Source organism: Budorcas taxicolor, chromosome 14 (genome assembly GCF_023091745.1).
Source record: "Budorcas taxicolor isolate Tak-1 chromosome 14, Takin1.1, whole genome shotgun sequence".
In the NCBI taxonomy this organism is placed as follows: domain Eukaryota; kingdom Metazoa; phylum Chordata; class Mammalia; order Artiodactyla; family Bovidae; genus Budorcas; species Budorcas taxicolor.
Genome location: NC_068923.1, coordinates 14292873 through 14313090, shown reverse-complemented (window position 1 = coordinate 14313090; position 20218 = coordinate 14292873). Strand labels below are relative to the sequence as shown.

Here is a 20218-nt window from a genome sequence, read left to right as displayed (position 1 = left end):
CCCAGCCCCCTGCCCGTTCCCATGGCTCAAGCCAGGAGCTGAGGGACTCAGGTCCCCCAGAAGCCTTCCCTACCCCAACCAGCAGCCCCCACACCTGCTCCCCCAGTTCGCTGCTCTCAGCTGCCCCAGGCCCATGCCGCAATCAGAGCTGAGCCACGGCACTGGCCACCTCAGGAAGGCGCCCTGCACCCGCGGGCAGCAACCAGGCCAGCCGGGACAGGCACGGCCAAGGCAGCTCCACGCCAGTCCTAGAAGCCCACAGGGTCCTGTCAGGCCTCACTCCTGAGAGATGGGCACCACCCCAAGGAGCAGCGGGCCAGGGCTTCTCAGGCCGGGACACTTCAGCCTGACCTCCTGACAGGCTCTGGAACCACACGGGAAGGTGCTGGACAGAGCGCTGTTCGTTCTGTGCGGCGTCCCCACTTCCTTCAGAGCGGCCAATTCATGAACAGTTCCGTCCTGGGGCCTGCCAGGAGGGCTGCGGCCCAGGTGGGCGGCTGCCCCCTGCCCTGGACGTGTCCAGACGGACGCCCCTGGGCCAGGCCAGCCTGCCCAAGATGCACCTTCCCTCCCTGCAGGCTCAGGAGCTCACAGTCACAGCATTGTCTCCAGCCCAAGCGACTGGTCACAGAGGGAAGCAGGTCGGCCACAGTGCTGGTGGAGGAAGCACGCAGCATGTCTACCCAGCCAGGGCCCGGACAGCCATGAGTGGACGACCGCCCAGCAGAGATGAGCCTAGGGCCTGGTGAAACCTCCCCTGCCTGGGTGAGGTCAGTGGGTGGACAGAGGCTGCCCAGGGCTCCAGGCAAGGTCCCAGCAGGACCTCTCTCCCTGAACTGCCCTTGGGGTCAGAGCCAGCCTAACCAGCCGTGTGGGCTGGGACCTGCTCTGGCTGAGCACTGCCCAGCGCCCCACCTCGACCCTTGCTGAGCCTCTGTGGGCCAGGGGCCAGGGCTGCGCCCATGCCTGCTCAGAGCTGCGCCCATGCCTGCTCAGAGCTCACGCCCCAGGGAGCTGGGCTGCGGGCAGCGGACAGCAGTGAGGCCTGGGCAGACCCAGGGGCCCCTGGCGGGTGGAGCAGGGGCAGAGGTCTGCCAAAGCCCCAGAGGGGACTCCTGTAAAGAGGAAGAAGGGGCTGACCCGACTTCCCCAGCCCACAGCTGCTCCCCAGCGGACAGTAAAGGGGCATCGCCGGGTCCCTGCCAAGGCTGGGCAGCAGCCTAGGTGCTCACCAATTTGGGGAGGTGAGGAAAGACAGCAGCTATGCGACCCACTGCCAGACAGAGGCGGCCACCCGCGCTCCTGGAGGACGCGCCCAGCCGAGGGGTAGGGGACAGCTTAGACTGACCCACGTGTCTGCTGTGCACGGACGCCGGACACAGGACACTGGCCAGGGCGGCCCACTCCACCCGCCCGCGCCGCACCATGCCCTATTAAGGGCATGACCACCGGGCTCTGCCGAGCGCGCTGCCGGCGGCCGCGCCGGTCGAGTGAGGCTGTGGGGAGAGCCGGGGGTCTGGGCTCCGATCGGGACGACCCCCGCAGACGAGGTGTCAGAGGCCGGACGGCCGGGCCGGAGGACCTGTCAGGGCCGGCCAGTCGGCCGGCAGGCAGCCCGCAGGGTGGGCGGGGGCCGCGGCCGTACCTTTGTACTTCTCGCGCACCTCCTCGTAGGCCTGGATGAAGTCCTGCTCGTCGGGCGGCGGCAGGGCGGCCATGGCGGCGGCGGGCGCGGGACAAGCCGGGCGCTGCGGCGCAGAGCGGGCTTCCAGTCCCCGGCGGCCACTCGGCCCCTGCAGCCGCGCGCGCCGCTTAAAGGAGCCGCCCCCGCCCCGCCCCGCACCCAGGATGCCCCACGGGCGGGCGGGGCCCGGGGGAGCGGCGGCCGCGAGCCCCGGCGCCTCCCGGCGTCGGAGGCTCCTAGTCTCCGCCCCGCGCTCCTCCCGGCGGGGCGCACACCCCCTTCCCGCCCCCGACCCGGTCGCCTGCCCAACGACATCCCGAAATCTGCGTGCCTGGCCTGGCAGGGGCCCCCTTCCTCGCTGGCCGCCAGACCCAGCGAGCTCACCTGGCCGCCCCTGGCGCGCCCACCCGCTTCCGCCCCCGCCGCCGCTACCGAGAAGCTTTCCCTTGCAACCTGGGAAATCAAGTGTTTTCGGTATGAAATTCTTAAGCTAAAAAGAACATTTAAAAATTACGAATAAAAGGGCTGATATCAGGAATGTACAGAAGAAAATATGATTTTTTAAAAAGACAATGTCCTTGCCACCCATCAGATTGGCAAGCCCCCTCTCCCAGGGCTGAGAAACGCCCTCCCCCGGAACGCCCCGGCAGCGTTCCTCCAGCTGCAAACGCTGCGCACCCCGTGTCCAGAAGCCCCTGGCTTCCAGGGCTCGCGGGACGGCACGGAAGGATGGGGTAGGGGCGCTGACAGCGCCGGGGTCCGGGCTGCGGTAGCACGTTCAGGATTCACCTTCCCTTGAGTGAGAGGGCCTCGTTCCTTCGCATCCAGATGTGACATGTGAAAAAGACCGCGGTCCAGCCGCGCCCACAAGGCCCCGGGCAGCGGCACCCTCCAGCTCCCCACATCCCCACAAGCTGTCCCTGTGCTCCCACCCACAACGTCCCTCGCTGCCGCCTACACCGTCCCGCCCAGCACTGGGATTCCTGGCCTCTTCCCACCCACGTTGGCCTCCTGCAGGGGTGCCGCCCGCCGCGCCCCCCTCCACCCCCTCATCATCATTCTGTCCTGCCCACGTGGCTGACCTGGAGACCCCCAGCTGGCTCCTCCCTTCGCAGCACAAGCCGTCACCTAATTCCCAGAGGGCGCAGCCGCTGTCTGCTGCCAGCCCACACGGTCAGGGTCCTTGCCCCGGACCTTCCCCTTTCTCCTCCAGGATGACAGCTACTGGAGGCCAGGCCGGATCTTGGCTCAGGGAGGGGCTGGGGCTCCACCAACCAGGTGGTCCCTCCTGTCTTGCCCCTACATGCTTCTACTCCCTGGGAGGCGGCTCTGCCCCAGCAACCTAAGGAAGTGTCACCATCACTGGGGCCTGAGGGCTCGTCCTGAGAGCGGCAAGGCGCCCTCCGCAAGCTCCACCTCCGGCCTCGTGCAGCTGACCGGGCGCGGCCAGCAGGTGGCGCTGTGCTGCCCGCAGTCACTCGGGACCGACAGGCCCGCTCCGCCCTGCAAGCCGCCCCGGGCCTCTTCTCCGACTCCTGAAGCCCCGCGCAGAACACACAGCAGGGGCTCAGCCAACGGGCGAGAGCTGATGAACCGGACAGGCCGAGTTCCTGAGCGTTACCTGCAATGCGGATGACTGCTCTTTCGGCAGGGTCCAGGACACTCCCATTTCCTCCGGGGCCACCTCCACCTCGCCGGCTCCGCTGGGTTTTCTCCAGGTTCCAGGGCAGCGTGTCCCCAGGGCTGGGCGAGCCACTGCCCCCGTTGTTGGAGCCATCCTCAACCACTGCCCGAACCTCCTGGTCCTCGCCCGACATGGCCTCCTGGAGAGAAAGCAGGAGGGGATCACACCTCTATGTATGGGGGCACACTGCCCCACACTGACCTACACATTCTTAACCTAAACAGGGACCCACCGCAGGCGCCCTGTCACCTGGACACTGACACCCACACCGCTCCCACGTCCTGCCTCGTCCACACGCTGAACCCTCTCAACCCCGACAGGACGGACCACCCTCTCCCGCCAACCACGGTTGGCCTCACCTCTCCAGCTCATCCTTCAGACACCCACACAGTGACCCCCCCCCACCCAAGACACTGACCTCACTCCTTGCAGCACTGAGATATTGACACCCCCCAACACTCACTGCCGCTTCCTTGTCTTAGTCACCCTAACACTGGCCCCTCCACACCATTGCCCAGGGGCTCACCCCCTCAGAGGCCACTGATTCCAACCTCCACCCCCATCACACCGACACTGGCCTCTGGCTCCTCTGTGCCAAACCTGGACCCTGTCTCCCCTAATCCTCCGATCAGCAAACAAGACAGGCCATGGGGAACCACTGGTTGCTGCCCCTCCCCTCAGAGGCCTTCAGGGAAGGACCCAGACCTCAAGCCGGCGACGTTAGCTCTACCTCCAAGCTGTCCGAGCCAACAGGGCTCCCCGTCGCCTTACCCCCACCCCAGCGCAGCCCCACCTCGGTCTCCGCAGTGAAGCCCTATAAATAGCTGAAGCCGCATCGGCGTGGGCCGCAGGAGCTCTGCTACAGGGAGGCTGGGAGGAAGCCTGGGCCGCCGCTCCAGCAGCCCGCCCTGCGCGGCACGCACACGCCCAGCCGGGGCCGCAGAAGCGCACCGGCACCGACGCGCGCACGCCCCTCAGCGCCCGGGCCCCACGCGCGGGCGTGCAGGTGAACCGGGCTCCGTCCTGGCGGGGCTGAGCTGGCGCGGGGGCACAATGTGGGCTCTGTGCTGGGAGGAGACGCCGGGCACCGAGCTGGGGGCCGCCCCGCCCCGGCCCGTCCCACCCTGCACAGCCCCTCCGCACCCTGCCTCCCGGCCAGCCCCCCGCCCGGCGCCCCGCCGCCAGCCGCACCCCGCCGGCAGCCTTTCCTGCCCACACCCCGGGCACCGCCCGTCCAGTTCCGCAGTCTCCGCGCGCGGAGGTGGCATCCTCCCGAGGGAGGAAGGGCCTCGACGCAGCCTCTGGTTCCGGGCTGCCCCCACCCCATCCCGCGGATCCCGCCCGCCGCGTGCCTCCTCGTCCGGGCCCAGGTCTTACCTGCGCGATGGTTCAGCTCCGCTGGGCTCGGCCGGTGCGGCCGGACTGCCGGTGCCGGGAAAGCTGCGCAGGCTGTGCGGGCGGGGCGAGCCCAGAGCCCCGCCCCGGCCCCTAACCGAGCGTCGCCCGTGTGGTCCTGGCGCCCGAGTGCTTGCGGGGCCAGTGCTCCCCGTGGCGGCGGGGCCAGAGCGCCAGCGCGGCTGCTCTGGGACAGCGCCCCCCACCCCGCCTCCGCCGCCGGGCACAGCTCACTCCCCGCGCGCAGAGGGCCGCCCGTCGCCAAGGAGACGCCGTTAGGGGAGCGTGCGTGACACTAGGGCGACGCGGGGTCGCTCGGGGGCGCGCCGGGTCGGCCTCCGCCGCCCAGTCGCTGCGGCTCTGCCTCGGCCCCGCCCCTAGCCACCCTCAAAACAGAGGTCGGACCCAGAGCTCCAGCAGGGCCCCCGCCAGGTTTCACAGGCACATTTATTCAAACGACACAGTCGCGCTCGGGCGAGGTCTGGCCCGGCCACCCTCCACCCGGGCTCTGCTGACCCCTGGTGGTCGGCCCGGCCCAAGCCGGGGTGGGGGGAACCCTGCCCAAGGGGGGACACGGCACCACGACAGGAGGCGGGGCGGTAGGGCTGTGCGGGGCAATAGGGAGCGGGAGGCCGGGCCGAGGGGGGCCTCTAGGGTCAGGTGGCTGGGGAGGTGCTCAGGGGCGCAGGGGCGTCTTCGGGGAGAAACCGGGACTTGTGCTTGCAAGTGATGAGGTGGGTGGGCAGCGCCTGGGTGTCGTGGAAGATGACGAAGATGCTGGGCCGGTGGAGGCAGTCCACCGCGCTGTCATAGCGCAGGAGCGCGTGCCCGGCGGGCCGCGGAGGGGGTGCCCGCAGCCCGCGCTGGCCCTGCCCGTAGTCACCGGTCAGCACCCGTGCCACGAACACTGCCTTGTGACCCTCTGCATCGGGGGGCGAGTAGCGGTCCAGCACCGACAGGGAGGCACGCTTGGCGAAGTACACGCCCTGTCCATAGAGCGCACCTGCGGGGGGGCAATGCACGGGGTTGGGGGGGGCATTCAGGGTGGTTCCAGGGAGCAGAGCCTCCGCCCCCGCAGGGACCCAGGCCTCACCATTGCGGCCGCAGAAGCTGCGGTTGAACCCATGCGCACAGATGTCGGGGACAGTGGGCACCGCCGTGCCGTGGTACAGGACCTGCTCGACCGGCCGCTCACAGCACTGCTCCAGGCGCTTCCGGTGCAGCTCGTACTGCTGCTGCAGCAGTGGGTGTAGCACTCGCTCCACCTGAGGCAGGGGGTTGGGGGGTGGGATCAGTCAGAGCCAGGCTACTTGTACCTCTGGGCCACCCAGCAGGGCTGAGCCCCAAAGAGCCCTCTTGGAGGAGTTCAGAGCCTGGGGAGACCTCACAGCTCCTGCCATGCTCTACTCAGTAGCCCACATGAGGCTGACCTTCGCCACCTCCACAGGGCCCCAAGTGGCACCAGAGGGCTTCCGAGGGGGCTGCAGGTGGACAACCCATCCACTAACCAAAACCCAGCACCCACAGCCACGCCTCTACAGAGAGAGGCTGAGCCCGGTGCCTGCACTGCAGGCAGGACTTCACCCTCAATGCCAGGAGATATCCCAGACTTCCCAGCGATGGGAGACCTGGTGACCGACCTGGTAGTCAACCAGGAGGAGCTGACTCAGGGACCCAAAAAGTTTCTTAAGAAATTCTCATCACTTCAGAGGGATGCAAAAGAATATTGTATCCATGAAACAAGATTACCTACTGTGAAAAAGAAACAGTCTGGAAATTAGAGTGTTCTTACATTAAGCATGGAATTGCTGAACTGCATCCAGTGGGTAAGCTAAATAATAAGATGAAGATAGAGATCAGGAAGTGACTCAGTGCAGAGCTAAAGAAAGACTTGGGAACTATGAGAGGACTGATGCGGGAGAGGGGCCGGGAAGTCTAAGATCTCAGTAGTAGGAACTCCACAAGAAGACGCCGGATGTGCCGGGAGCAAATAAGGGCATGATGGAAGACAGTTTCTCTGAGCTGAAGGCGGCATCTTCAGATGGAAAGAAATGCCAAGGACGATGGGAAAGGCACACCCATGGCCCCTACCTGCTGGGAAAACATCAGTCTTCAAAGTGAAAGGAAACTCTACAAGACTACACACACACACACACACACACATACACCAAAGTCGATATACAAAAGTGGAGAAAATCTCACATTCTCATACTGGGCTTCTCACCACTAATACTGGATGCTAAGAGGCCACAGAAGGGTTTTGTTCGTTTTTTTTTCTTAGCTTTCCAAGAACAAAAAAATTTTGAGAAGGAAAGAAAAAGAGTTAAGTCTTCCAAACATCTGAAGGAAAATATATTTTCATCCCGATTGCTATACCCAGCCACACTATTTATGGTGCAAACAAAATAAGGACAGATTAAGGCACATAAGAATCAGCTGTGCTTAAGTTCATAGAAATATTTTAATAAACACAGCATGTTTTGTTTGAAAAAATATCAAGTATGTAGTTGCAAAAGGCAAAATAAATTTAAAAGTCCAAGGTGTTTACTACTCACTCAAGGAGATACTTCTACTAAACAGAAAAGGAATCTATGCAAGAGGGTGACAGAGTCACCAGGAGAAACTCAGTAGCCAAGCACCAAAGAAAAACGCAGAGAGTAAATGAAATTAATGGCCATTTGCCCTTGACTCCTAGAATATTCTCTTTCAGGCAACATGGTTTTAATAACTAGGTTTTTCCTTCCCCTTTGCCCTCTCTGGTCCAGCGGTAAATATTTTTTCATTATCATATTGATCAACCTAAGGCCCAAACATGAGTTTAAGCAAGCTCCGGGAGTTGGTGATGGACTGGGAAGCCTGGCATGCTGCAGTCCATGGGGTCACAGAGTTGGACACGACTGAGCGACTGAACTGAACTGATGATGTTGGTTTGTCAACCTTGCCAACATAAAAATAACGTCACTGACCAAATGTGAGATGGAAGAGGGAAGAAATGACGGGGAGAAGGGAAGTCCATTCTCCACATCTTCTCTGGAGGGAGACAAGAGACAGTCTCTAAAATTAAGTGGAGAAAAGACTCAAGCGGACCACACGAGTCACAGAGGTCCTGCTGGAAGAAGTTGCACAGGCAACCAGCTGAACCTCAAGAGAAGCCTGGGGCCCGAGTGCAGGAGGTCTGTCCTCCGCAAAGGGCAGGGGTGATGGCTGCTGAGTCCAGAAATGGAAGCAGAGTCCTCCCTGTGGAGTTACAGCAGTAGAACCAGGAGAGCGGTGGTGCTGCTGCTGGCTGACCGGGCCAGGGCTAGGGAAGGCCTGGGCTTCTGCATTTCCGACCAGATCCAGGCTGCTGATGCTGCTACCCCACCCCAGGCCCACCTACCCACAGCTCGGTGCCTCAAGAGTCAAAGGGGCCACCTGGCTTCCCAGCTCTCGGCTGGCCCCGGATTCCGGCCCCTTGGCCGTTGAGTGTGCAGCCCAGCTCGTGCTCAGTTATCCTGTCTCCGGGCACTGCTCTCACAGAGCCAACCAGCCTGGCTCAGCTTCCTCCTCAGCCCTTCCTTCTGACCCCACCGGCCCTCGGGACGCCACTGCCTCCATCATCCACCCCATTGCCTTGCAGCCTCTCCTTCTCAGCCTCCTTTTCCTTCCTCCTGGCCCCCCACTAGTAGTTCCCAGCCTTTTTGGCAACAAGACCATGCTCAGAGCTGCCACTTTTTACAAGTGAATGCAGGAGGAGGCTGCAGCCAGCCCTCTTCTTGCTGGAGCCACCCCCATGGCGGGCAGGGGAGCCCCCAGAGGTGCAGTCTGCGGAAGGAGCAATCCTCAGAGAAGCCACGAGATGGTGCCAGCACCTCACGCTCTGCACCTGACTGTCACTGGCAGAGTGGGGACCCGGGCTGGGACCCCCAACCTCCACAGCTTTCTGTCTCCCTGGCCACGGGCTCTGCAAAGCAAAATGTGCCAGGAGTCCGGAGACCAGAGGCGGCAAGATAGAGTGGCCTCACCCGCACCACGTGGATCCTGCCATGGGCCGTGTCCAGCGTGTCACAGAAAGCCTGCACCACCGCCTGGAACTCACTGCTGCTCTCAGCGAGACGCTCCAGCCTGCCCAGGGGCTCCTTCGGCCTCTGCTGTGGCACTGAGGCAGGAAGGAGAAAGGCTGTAGGCCATGCCCAGGGCACCGGTGGCCCCTGCCCTCCTCGCCCCTTCCCAGCCTGTGGACTCACGCGTGGAGCTAGAAGCTGCCAAGGGAAAGGCCAAGCTCTGATCCCGGGGGCCAGCCAGCAGTGCTGCCAGGTGGCGGGCCGCGTGGGTAGGCTGGACCCCAAAGCCGCGGAGGACGATGTGGCCACCGTGCAGAGCAACACTCACGCCATGGCACCGCTCCAGGCGGGCACACAGCTCCGCGGGCAGCACGCAGCCCGGGGCCCCCACCAGCTCCTCCCTGATGTGCACCTCCAAGGCAGCCTCCAGGGCCCGGTCCAGCTCATCCATATCCCGCTCAAAGGCGGCGTGCACCTCCAGCTGGGCCCAGCCACCCGGGCCCTGGCCCCAGAGGAGCTCCTGCTCCCCTCTCAGGGGGGGCGGCTCCAGCAGGGAGAGGGCCAGGGCCTGCTGCAGCGCAGCCTCCTCCTGCTCGGCTCCCTGGCCTCGCGGCTGCAGGGACCGGTAGAGCGCCAGCTGTAGCTCGGCTTCCTCCTGCAGCCGCCCAGACTCTCTCGTGCCGGGGGCCGAGGGCCCCTCCCCAGACCTGGAGGGTGTCACCTCCTCTTCTGGCTGCCCCTCAGGCTCCTCCTTCCCTAGCTCCAGCGGCAGCCAGTCTTCGCCATCCAGGCCCTCCAGGGTGGCCAGCAGCTCTCGGACCTCCTCTGGGGGGCAGGGAGAGGCACCTGGTCAAGGGTCGAGCCCAGCCAGGACGGGCAGTCAGGGGCCGGGAGGAAGATGGAGACAGGGGTTGGAGGGTATCCGCTCAGCCGATGGGCGCAGTGCAGAGCAGCACAGAGCTGCCAGAGGTCAAGAAAGGCTGCGGGATGTCCCGGGCCCTCAGGGATCCCTACCCAGGCCTGAGTTCTCCTGGTCACTGTCCGGATCGTCTGGAGGCCACGGGGTGGAGGAGAGGCCAGGGAGGGCCTGCAGGGCCTCAGTGGGGCCCACCTGTTGGGAGAGAGTGTCAAGGCTCCCAGGACACCTGCCCCCCAAGGCGTCTGAGCAAGGGTGGAGGCAGCGCCTGGTGGGGGGAACAAGGGGAGGGCGGGGCAGGTTCCATGTCCACCTCTTCCAGATCCATGTCCAGGACGGCCCCAGCCAGATGCTCTGTCCCGAAGACGCACTGGAACCGTGCCTCCAGCTCCCGGAGAAGGTGCTGCCCCTCTGGGCTCAGCAGGAACCTGGCACTGCCTGGGTGCTTCAGGCTTAGCATGTGACAGCTAACGCTACCCAGCAGACTTTGCAGAAACTCCTCGGCTGCCCGGCACGGGGCCAGGGCTCCGCAGAGCTGCAGGACCGTGGGGCGGGGGTGGGGGGGCAGTTGGCAAGTTTAGGGCACAGGAAAGGCACCCAGAGCCCCCAGTAGCAGAGGAGGATTAAAGGTGAGAACTCCTCAGGGGCTGCTTACCCGGAATCCAGTCGTATCTGAGCCCTCAAGCGGGAAGAGAGCCACGTCTCCGAGGCCGGCGAGAAGGTCCTCATGATAGAGCTGAATGAAGCGCATTGCTCCCGGCTCCATTGCCAGCACCGTCTCCACCAGGCCCTCCTGCCTCGGTGACCCCGCGGGCCCCAAGCCCACTGACGCCACCTGCTCTGAAGAGCGCATGGCGATCTCCACTGGGTCCGGAGACCCCACAGTCCTTGGGCTCCCCGGTCCCTCCTCTTCTGAAGACCCTGAGCTGACTGGCCTGGCCCGTGCCAGCGACGAGCTGTCCAAACAAGGGCCTGTGCTCAGAGAAGCTCCTGACTGCCCTGACGCCTCCTCAGAGCCCAGTGTGACATCCCCAGCATAATGCTGTGCCCTTGCTGGTCCTCCTGCCTCCTGGAGAATGTGCCTGGGGGCCCCAGGCCCCAAGTCGCCTGGGTGGCTCCCTCCGCCGGCGTCCTCAGTGAGCTCCTCAGGCTCCAGGACATCGTAGTGGGGGACAAGGTTCAGCTGTGAGCCCTGCAGCTGGTGGTCCCGCTGCAGCACCCGCTCGGCCACTTGGAAGAAGGGAAAGAACAGGTCATCAGGGCTCCAAGCCATGGTGGGGAACAGCCCTGTCCTGCCCCACTCACCCCTCCAGTGCTGGAAGGAGACCACGGTGCCCAGGTGCCCTGGGAGGCTGCGCATGCCCTCCAGGGGCCCCCCGCCGCTGCGGCGCTCATTCTCCAGGTACAGCTCCAGCAGCAGCAGGTCTGCAGGGGGGTCACCTCCTACCACACGCACTGCCCGGGCCTGGGGCACCCAGGCCAGGGAGACCTCAGCCCCCTCCAGGCCCAGGGCCCGGGCGTGCACCTCCAGGACGCCAGCTTCTGCGGGGAGGATGCAAGTCAGCACAGGTGCCTCCCCTAACAGGCAGGCCGCCCCAATCCCGCCTCTTACCTGCCTCAGAAAGGGGCTTGGGCAGTTGCACCAGGGCACGATCTGGTCGGGGACTGGCCAAGGTGTGGCAAGGCTGCTCCGGGTGCCCGGCGGCACAAAGCAGAGCTTGGACGTACTGCTCCAGGAGCTGGGGTTTGGTGCCAGGAGGCAATCCTTGGAGCAGCAGGCGCGCAGAGGCGCGTGGTGGGGCTGGCCGCAGGCTCAGCCGAGCCCCCTGCAGAGTGTGCTCTGGCCAGGCCAGGACCCTCGCGGCATCTGTGGGCGAGGGGAGCGTGCTGGTCAGGGCCAGCGGCCAGAGGGGCCCAGGCTGTCCCTTTCCGTCGGTCCCTCACCTGCAGGCTCCTCAAAGGTGAGGATGCCCCCGCGGCCGAGTCTCTGCCAACTCGCCACAGGCCCACCCCCAGAGCTTCGCCGGTTCTCGAAGTAGAGCGTGAGCAGCTCGTCTGGGACGCTGGGGGGCAGACCACTGAGCTCCACTGCCGCTCCCGCCTCCACCTCCGCCTCTCCCATCGCCACCCTGGGGCCAGAAGAGGGGGTAGGCAGCAGCCCCACCGTTCCACCTCACGCAGCCCGGGTCCCTTGGTAGCGTTCCCTGACGTCCCCTTCACTGTGCAGGCGACCTACATCCCCCCACTTACGCTCCTCGACCCCAGCCTGAGCTGCCCCAACCCGGGCCTTCAGCCAGGACTCCCTCCCCACACCCTGGGACAGGAAAGCAAAAGCGAAACTGTTGCAGGAAGGGAGGAGCGAGCAGTGCTGTGCGAGTGTGGCCTTTCAGGTGCTTCCCTCTTCAGGCTCCTCCTGCAGGATGTTCCAGCCCCGCCCCCGCCCCGCCCCTCCGGCCCTCCGCCCACCAGTCCCGTCCGTTTGTCGTCTGTCCCACCCCAGCCCAGTGGCTGCAGGATGGGGGGAGTGGCCTCTGGAGGTCCTCCACTCCCACTGGCCCTTCCCTGTGAACCTCAAGACGGCCAATCACCCTCCCTGGTAAATACGCCGGGGTTCTTGAGTCATTGCCCCCAACTCAAAGACCTCAAGCCTCTGTGTTCCCTTCCCCCACTGCAGAGACTTTGGGTCTGGCTAAGGCTGGCTTTCGACTCTCCCCAGCAACCTTGGCGCCTGCACCTGCACTCACCCCTCAACAACTCAAAGGTGGCCGACCTCCCACCTGGCGAAGGCAAGCAGCTCAGCTCCTGACCCTGGAGGGGTACGTCCCCATCACTGCTGGCCCAAGGCACTGCCATGCCTCTCGCCTGGCTGCACCTTTAGAACCCACACTCCCTCTTGCCATCCAGTCACCCCTTCCCTGGTGCCCGTATTCATTGGCTTCCAGCCTCTGGAAGAGTTGTGTCCACAGTGCTCTCCACCCCCACCTCCCACTTAGCCCTCAGCCACAAAAACTCCCCTTAACCCCTGCTACTTCTGCAAGGGATTGAGGGCCTGTCCAGCCTGTACCCTGAGCTGCCCCCACCCTGGTCCAAGCCTGTCATCTCTCGTCTAGATCACGTGTCTGACTTCTGAACTGATCTCTCTCTGCCACTCCTGCCCTATCGCACCGTCCAACCTCAACAGAGCGCCTTAAAAGTCACACCAACAGCTGCTAGAGATTGGACCATGATGAAGCCAAAGTCGTTTGGAAGACCTGTCAGGCTGTACTGACCAGGCCCCAGTCCCTGCTGGCTGAATGCCCCTGTATCCCCCACGCTCCGTCATCCAGTGCAGCAGACCCTCCCTCCTTGACACCTTTGTACTGGCCCTTCCCTCTTCTAGACCAGCCTTTCCCACAGAGCCACCTGGCCACCCCTCCCCCCAACTCACCTTACTAGGTTCTTGGTGGCAGGTTTAACTTGAACTTAAAAGTCTTCAAGGACCCTCCTAAAGCCCTGACCTCAACTTCACTTTTGTCATTTTTAGTTTTTTTTCTTTAAAAAGGACCCTCAAATTGTATTAACTTCTAGTTGTACAAAGCCTGAAGTCACCCCTGCCTGCTCTATGCTTTGTCTTCTCATGGAACTCATTGTCAACAAAGGTCCATGTAGTCAAGGCTATGGTTTTTCCAGTAGTCATGTATGCATGTGAGAGTTGGACTATAAAGAAAGCTGAGTGCCGAAGAATTGATGCTTTTGAACAGTGGTGTTGGAGAAGACTCTTGAGAGTCCCTTGGACGCAAGGAGATCCAACCAGTCCATCCTAAAGCAGATCAGTCCTGGGTGTTCATTGGAAGGACTGATGCTAAAGCTGAAACTCCAATCCTTTGGCCACCTGATGCGAAGAGCTGACTCATTTGAAAAGACCCTGATGCTGGGAAAGATTGAGGGCAGGAGGAGAAGGGGACGACAGAGGATGAGATGGTTGGATGGCATCACCGACTCAAGACTCAATGGACATGAGTTTGGGTAGACTCTGGGAGTTGGTGATCGACAAGGAGGCCTGGCATGCTGCAGTTCATGGGGTTGCAATGAGTCGGATACGACTGAGTGACTGAACTGGACTGGAACTCATTGCCTTCTAACACAATGTATAATTTACTTATTATACCTATACCTACTGTGGAGGATCTACCCCAGGTGGCAGTGTGCCGGAACAACTCACATCATGACGACAACATTGTTCAATTTGGGGGAATCTTTGTGAGTCAGTTTGTAAACTGGTGGTCAGTCGAAATAAGCCATGATGGGGTATTTATGCCAAGGACATGTGCAAAGGCACAGATCAGGGCTTCCCCACGTTGGGGTCAGTTTTTCAACATGGAACCAACACATCCCATGCACAGGACAGAGCCTTTCCGAACCACTGCCAGGCCTGGGAGAGGCCAACCATCCAGGAGTCCAGAAAGTATAGTAGGACTCCTAGGCCCCAAGGGGAGAGGCACTCCTGCAGGGACTCCAGGAGACAGCACCCCAGGGGATGTCCCTGACTGGGGCAGGCAGTGCTTCTTCTCAAGACCACTGAAGCCCACGGAAGTTAACTTGACCTCCGGTTCTGGGGCATCTCTAAGCCTCAGTCCCTCAGCAGAGAAATAGGGCTAAGAACGCCACCCTTACTGTTTGTGAGTTTGTGAAGTGAAAATAAATGATCTAGTAGGGACCTAGACTAGCTTAACGGAGAGGACTGAGAAATTATACAATCAGGTCTCTTGATCTGGGATAGCCTTGGATGAAATGGAAAGTGGGGTTTCAAGGTCAAGGAGGGATGGAGAGTGCTAGTCAAAACTCAGCAAATCTCAAATTTAGGAATAAATTTCTCGACTCTGACCTAAATTGGAGAGGCCAGGTGTCAGCCTCCAGGTCTACAGCTCTCAGAGCCCAAGCCCAACTCTCGGTGGACGAGCGCGAGCAAGACACCAGCAGGGCGGCGGAATGGGGCGGGATCCATCCGGGGAGGTGCCGCCCTCCCGCAGAGCCCCGTCCGCGGCCCCGCCCCAGGCCCCGCCCGCGGCCCCGCCTCGTCACACGGCCCCGCTGCGTCTCCCGAGCCGCAGGCGCAGGCCCAGCCGAGCCGGCAGCGTAGCGGGTGCGGGTGCGGTTGCGAGTGCGGACGAAGCGGTGGCCTACCCCGCGGCCGCGCAGCGGACAGTGGGCGCAGCGTCCTGAGGCGCCCCGCGACTGGTGAGTCCCCGGCCCTAACACAGCCGCGTGTCTACCGGTTCAGCCGGCCGGCCGCTGCCACCCCCGCTGGAGTCCTGCGCAGCCGAAAGGCGTCGCGGTGGGTCAGTCTGTCGGTCCAGCCGCCGCGCGGCCCGCAGGGGCCGGGGAGGGGGTTGCGGCGGCGGCGGCGGCGGGGGCGGGGAGCCGGAGGACCCCGCGCGGGCAGGCGGGCGGGGGCGGCGCGCCGCTGCGACAGTGGAACCGCCGCTCGAGCGCCCCCCAAACGGGCAAGAGGGCCCACCCCGCCCTCGGTGCGGGGTCCCTGGCCGCCGCCCGCCTCGCCCCCACGTCCGCTTCGCTTTGTTCCCCTGCGCGCCCTCTGGTCTCTTCCATCCCCCACACACCCCCGCAACCCGCTGTTCTTGGCGTACCCCGCCGGCAGGCAGCCCGGCAGCCGATCCAGGCCTGCTGCCCCCACCCGGGAGCGAGGGACGGTCGGGCCCTGCTCTGGGAGAGGGGCTCAGGGCTCTGGTTGATCACAGATGGCGTGAGGATTTCCTGGGATAGAAATAGCCGCCTGCCCTGGCCCCTTAAAGCTGCTTAAGGGGCGGGATGTGAAGGGGAGGGTCCGGGCACACCCCCACACCTCCCCGACCGCGCCCCCCGCCGACACCCAGGATGAGCTCTGACCCGAAGACGCCAGCAGCGGTGACAGGGCCCCTCGAGGTGCTTGTGAGACACCGCGGAAGCCCCAGAATCCCGAGGCTGACAAAGTCACTCCCTCGTCCCTCCCCTTCTCCCCCTCTGGGGTCGGTCTGTGGCGGCCCCTGCTGAAGCCGCCAGCGCAGCCAGCCGGCCCCCACCCGCCTCTCCTGACCCCCGGCTTGGGACTCCCCGCTGCCCTGGGGCAGAGGTCATAATCCCGCTCCTTCCGTCCTGGTTCCCGGCAGCAGGTGGGGCTCCTGGCTGGCTTCTGTCGCGGCAGGCTAACTGTTCTCTCTCCGTCCTCTAGGGGGAGACCACAGAAGCTGAGGCCATGTCCCATGAAAAGAGTTTCTTGGTGTCTGGGGACAGCTATCCTCCCCCCAACCCTGGATATCCAGAAGGGCCCCAGCCCTCCATGGCACCCTACCCAGGGGCCCCTTACCCACAGGCCGCATTCCAGCCATCCCCCTATGGCCAGCCAGGGTATCCCCAGGGCCCCAACCCCTACCCCCAAGGTGGTTACCCCCAGGGCCTCTACCCCCCTGGGGGCTACCCCCAGGGCCCCTACCCCCCAGGGGGATACCCCCAGGGTCCCTACCCACCAGGGGGATACCCGCAGGGGCCATATCCGCAGAGCCCCTTTCCCCCCAACCCTTACGGACAGCCACAGGCCTTCCCAGCACAGGACCCTGGCTGTGAGTATCCGGGCAGGGCAGGGCGAGGGCAGGGGCTGCCACATGAGTGAGGGGTGCTGACTGCCCGTCCTGCTCCTCAGCACCTCATCATGGGAACTATCACGAGGAGGGGCCCCCATCCTACTATGACAACCAGGACTTCCCTGCCACCAACTGGGATGACAAGAGCATTCGCCAGGCCTTCATCCGCAAGGTGGGCCTCGGGGGCTGGGGGTGTGGGCAGCTGTGCTGGCGGGGCTCTGAGCCACCTCCCTCCCCAGGTGTTCCTGGTGCTGACCCTGCAGCTGTCTGTGACCCTGTCCACTGTGGCTGTGTTCACCTTCGTCGGGGAGGTGAAGGGCTTTGTCCGGGAGAACGTCTGGACCTACTACGTCTCCTATGCCGTCTTCTTCGTCTCTCTCATTGTCCTCAGCTGCTGTGGGGACTTCCGGCGGAAGCACCCCTGGAACCTTGTTGCGCTGGTAACTCCCAGGGCCCTGCCTCAGCACCCCAGGTCTCAGGCTTTGGAGCAACAGAGGGGGTGGGGCGGGGTGGGAGGGGCCGCGGCTCTGAGTGCTGACACGCCATCTCCCCACAGTCGATCCTGACTGTCAGCTTGTCCTACATGGTGGGCATGATTGCCAGCTTCTACAACACCGAGGCGGTCATCATGGCTGTAGGCATCACCACGACTGTCTGCTTCACAGTGGTCATCTTCTCCATGCAGGTGAGGGGCCCCCCGGGGCAGGGCTGCTGACCCCTGGGGCCCAGAGGTGCCCTGGGGCAGCGGCCGCCGGTGCCCCCTGCACGCGTCTGTGCCCACAGACCCGCTATGACTTCACATCCTGCGTGGGGGTGCTCCTGGTGAGCGTGGTGGTGCTCATCCTGTTCGCCATCCTCTGCATCTTCATCCGGAGCCGCGTCCTGGAGATCGTGTACGCCTCGCTGGGTGCTCTGCTGTTCACCTGCGTGAGTGACGGGGCTGAGGCCCGGGCGGGGGGCTGGGCGGGGGGCTTGTCTCTCGACACGGCCACCCTGTCACCCCCAGTTCCTGGCAGTGGACACTCAGCTACTGCTGGGGAACAAGCAGCTGTCCCTGAGCCCGGAGGAGTACGTGTTTGCTGCACTGAACCTCTACACGGACATCATCAACATCTTCCTGTACATCCTCACCATCATTGGCCGTGCCAAGGAGTAGCCTGAGCCCGCTCGTGTGGGGCCCCTCAGGTGGCATGCCCGGCCTGGTCCCTACCCCAGCGTGGCAGCTCCTCTCAGCTCCCCTCTCTCGTCCCCGTGTGCTGCCTGCGACAGGGAGCCCCTCGACCCTCCCGTGTGTACACTGCAGACATTTCTGTCCGGACCCGCCACGGCCAGCATGGCCCCTTCCAGCCGTCCTACCCCGCCACAGGGCAGCGGGGCTGGGTTTCCGTGCCCCCTCCCGCCCACCCAGTGTTGCATGAGCCCTGTCTGCCAGCCCACTCCAGGGTCTGGGGGCAACACCAGGCCTCGGGGGCGAGCGATGGAGCCACGAGGTGAGGGTGCACGTCTCCCCTCCTGCCCCTGCTCCCTGGCTCGGCATACAGCCTCCCCCACCCCCCCACTGGAGTGCTGCCCTCTGGGGGACCTGCTGGGTGAGGGTCTCGTCCCTGTGCTGAGCCCTTGAGGGCAGAGAGGAGGGAACAGTCCAGGTCAGGAGGGTGCCTTCCTCTCATTCTACTGTCTGTAAAATTCCAATAAACGGGACCCTCTGCGCTCTGTGTTCCCTTCCTCACTCTTGCCACTGCCGCTTCCTCCCCAAGGCAGGGAGGGGTCTGGGCGTCGACAGAGTGAGGTGGCGAGCAGGAGCCGGACAGGCAGGAGCCGGACAGGCATTGCTGGCCGGGCCTGGCTCTGGCGGAGGGTGAGGGCAGCAGCTTCTCCACGCCTCCACCTCCTCGCAGCCTTCCGAGCCATGTCCTGAGCGCTGTGCCAGGAGGCCTGGCTAATGGATGGGACCTGGGGCTCCCAGATCACATGCTATCTGCCACCCATGCCTGGGACCTGCCTGGTGTGACAGAGGGTCCTGTGAGACCTCACCGTCCCCACCCCGGGCCTGAGGGGCAGTGGCACGGGTCACTGAGCCCCCTCCAGGCAGGACTGTCCTGCTCCTCTGGCTCTGAAAGGCCCCCGGGAGCCCATCAGCGGTCACCTGACAGGTGGCACTGCACGCCCACCCAGACACCTGCAGACCAGGCCCCCAGGGCGAAGCGGAATGGAGACCCTGAGGCCCCCTGGCCTGCCTCTGGCACCTTCCAGCAGTCTCTCCAGACCCTGCCCCTCCGTGGCCTCAGCCCCAGCTGGTCCTGCATGGCCTCCTGTGGCTGTCTCTGTCCCCGCTCCAGAGCCTACCCCTGCTGCCCCGGTTCTGACATGTGCACCAGCCGTCAGCTAGTTGCCCTTATCCCCGCCCTCCTCACAGAGGGGTCCCTCCACGGCCCTGAGCCCTCCTGAGCCCCCAGCCCAGTGGACACTCCTGACCAGCCTTTGCTCATGGGACCTGCTGTCCACTTGGCTTGAGACCCCTCCCCCAGGGCTTCCCCAGCTCCTACCCGCCACCCCATTAAACCTGGCCCATTAACCGGAGCCAGTACCCCAGCATCTCTGAAGGGAAGCCCGCTCTAAGCCAGCACCCCACGCCCACAGGCAGCTCATCATGGCCTACACTGCCCCTGCCACTCCCACGTAAGCCCCATCAGCGTCCAACGGACCCCCCAGGCCAGAGACAAGTGTCCCCTCTGCCCTCGTCCATCCTTCCCCACCCGCTCCCTGCCCAGGCCCCCTCCCCGAGGCCTCCTGTGCTCGGCTGACAGCTCACCCTTACCAAGTCTCTGCCCGCCACCAGGCATGCTTGCGACACACGGACCACACCACGTGCCTGATGGCGGCTGGCGGCATGAAGTCCACGTTCCCTGAAGGCTGCTTGAGCTGGCCTTCCGCTGTCCCCACGCCCCTCAACCCGAGATGGACCTTACTCGGCCTGAGCCGCAGGCAGGCCCCACTTCCCTGGGTGGGCTGCACACTGCCTTCCCAGAGTCCAGCTTACCGCGCACAGCAGTTTTGCTCCACTGCTACCCTCAGGCACTCGGCTTTGTTCACGTGCCAGGCAGGTGTCGCCGCTTCCCTCCCCTACCTCTCCTGGAGCAGGTGTGCGGCTCCTCGTCCAGGATTCCCTGCCTGCAGGAGCCAAGTGTACAGACACCTGCTCCGGAGAGCGTTCCTGGCCTTTGAACCCCACAGAGGCAGGAGAGGCAGCTAAGGAATGAACCCCAAGCCAAGTGTGCAGGGCCAGTGTCTGCTCAGGGAATGTAAGGACAAAACCTTGGCTAGACGAAGCCTTGGCGGAGGCTCCCGGAGACCATCAGGGGCCAGAGCTGTGGGCAGGGCCGAGGTCTGGAAGCTGGGCCACTGTGGGAAGGGAGGTCAGGGGTGCACACGGATGAGGCCTTGAGCTTGCCCTGCCAGCGAAAGGGACTGGCAGGACCCACTGCTGAGTGTGTGCTCAGGAAGATGAGTCCAGGGAGAGAGTGTCCAGAAGAGGGGCTGGGTTCCAATAGGCACAGGGAGGAAGCAGACAAGATGGCAGAAAGGAGCAGGGCTCAAGGCGGCTGGCAATGGCACAAAGGGGTCACAGGGGCCCAGTTGAGGTGGGCAGGGCATTTCAGCCAATGGAGTTTGGCCTGCTGTCTGCTGTGTCTGCTGCCGCTGGGAAGGAGATATGGGGCAGCTTATGTCTAACCGGGTGGGTGAGTGTGAAGAAGCCACAGGAGGGGTGAGGTCGGCCAGAGAGACTGTTCAGGTGACATGAGGCAGCCCCCAGCTCCCAGAGCTGGCCTGGTGCACTCAGATACGGCCGTGGTGGTCTCCGTTGTAGAACATGCAGAT

At 63.8% G+C, this 20218-nt stretch overlaps 3 protein-coding genes across 6 annotated transcripts in view; 1 reads left to right on the top strand and 2 right to left on the bottom strand.

The window, feature by feature from the left end:
* Window positions 1–3507, bottom strand: part of PLEC (plectin) — a 52550-nt gene extending 49043 nt beyond the window's left edge. For 2 of the 4 annotated variants that reach the window (XM_052651983.1, XM_052651984.1), the window contains exon 1: window positions 3306–3507. In XM_052651983.1, coding sequence (XP_052507943.1) covers window positions 3306–3501 — 196 coding nt within the window. In that variant the 5' untranslated portion in view covers window positions 3502–3507. Of the gene's footprint in view, window positions 1–1645; window positions 1787–3305 lie in introns of those variants that run through there. The other 2 variants (XM_052651987.1, XM_052651988.1) reach the window with 1 other exon arrangement.
* A 1691-nt stretch (window positions 3508–5198) lies between these two features.
* On the bottom strand, window positions 5199–12022 carry PARP10 (poly(ADP-ribose) polymerase family member 10). Its single transcript, XM_052651831.1, has 10 exons — window positions 11667–12022; window positions 11335–11589; window positions 11028–11264; window positions 10378–10952; window positions 10036–10257; window positions 9821–9917; window positions 8990–9631; window positions 8768–8901; window positions 5857–6028; window positions 5199–5766 (listed from the first exon to the last, which is right to left on the bottom strand). The coding sequence occupies exons 1-10, from the start codon at window positions 11842–11844 to the stop codon at window positions 5420–5422; spliced, it is 2859 nt and encodes a 952-aa protein (XP_052507791.1). The 5' UTR covers window positions 11845–12022; the 3' UTR covers window positions 5199–5419.
* Window positions 12023–14801: 2779 nt separating this feature from the next.
* GRINA (glutamate ionotropic receptor NMDA type subunit associated protein 1) lies at window positions 14802–18047 on the top strand. Its single transcript, XM_052651794.1, has 7 exons — window positions 14802–14939; window positions 15931–16318; window positions 16399–16511; window positions 16579–16779; window positions 16896–17024; window positions 17123–17266; window positions 17346–18047. The coding sequence occupies exons 2-7, from the start codon at window positions 15955–15957 to the stop codon at window positions 17493–17495; spliced, it is 1101 nt and encodes a 366-aa protein (XP_052507754.1). The 5' UTR covers window positions 14802–14939; window positions 15931–15954; the 3' UTR covers window positions 17496–18047.
* The last annotated feature ends 2171 nt before the right edge of the window (window positions 18048–20218 follow it).

What these genes read in the sequence shown, in the direction of transcription:
- GRINA (XM_052651794.1), top strand. Translation starts at nt 15,955, where the DNA reads ATGTCCCATGAAAAGAGTTTCTTGGTGTCTGGGGACAGCTATCCTCCC. An exon ending in CCCAGCACAGGACCCTGGCT is followed by an intron (nt 16,319 to 16,398) that starts GTGAGTATCCGG and finishes CCTGCTCCTCAG; the next exon opens with CACCTCATCATGGGAACTAT. An exon ending in GTGCTCTGCTGTTCACCTGC is followed by an intron (nt 17,267 to 17,345) that starts GTGAGTGACGGG and finishes TGTCACCCCCAG; the next exon opens with TTCCTGGCAGTGGACACTCA.
- PARP10 (XM_052651831.1), bottom strand. Translation starts at nt 11,844, where the DNA reads ATGGGAGAGGCGGAGGTGGAGGCGGGAGCGGCAGTGGAGCTCAGTGGT. An exon ending in CAAGCCCCTTTCTGAGGCAG is followed by an intron (nt 11,265 to 11,334) that starts GTAAGAGGCGGG and finishes TCCTCCCCGCAG; the next exon opens with AAGCTGGCGTCCTGGAGGTG. An exon ending in GCAGGATCCACGTGGTGCGG is followed by an intron (nt 6,029 to 8,767) that starts GTGAGGCCACTC and finishes CCCCTGCCTCAG; the next exon opens with GTGGAGCGAGTGCTACACCC.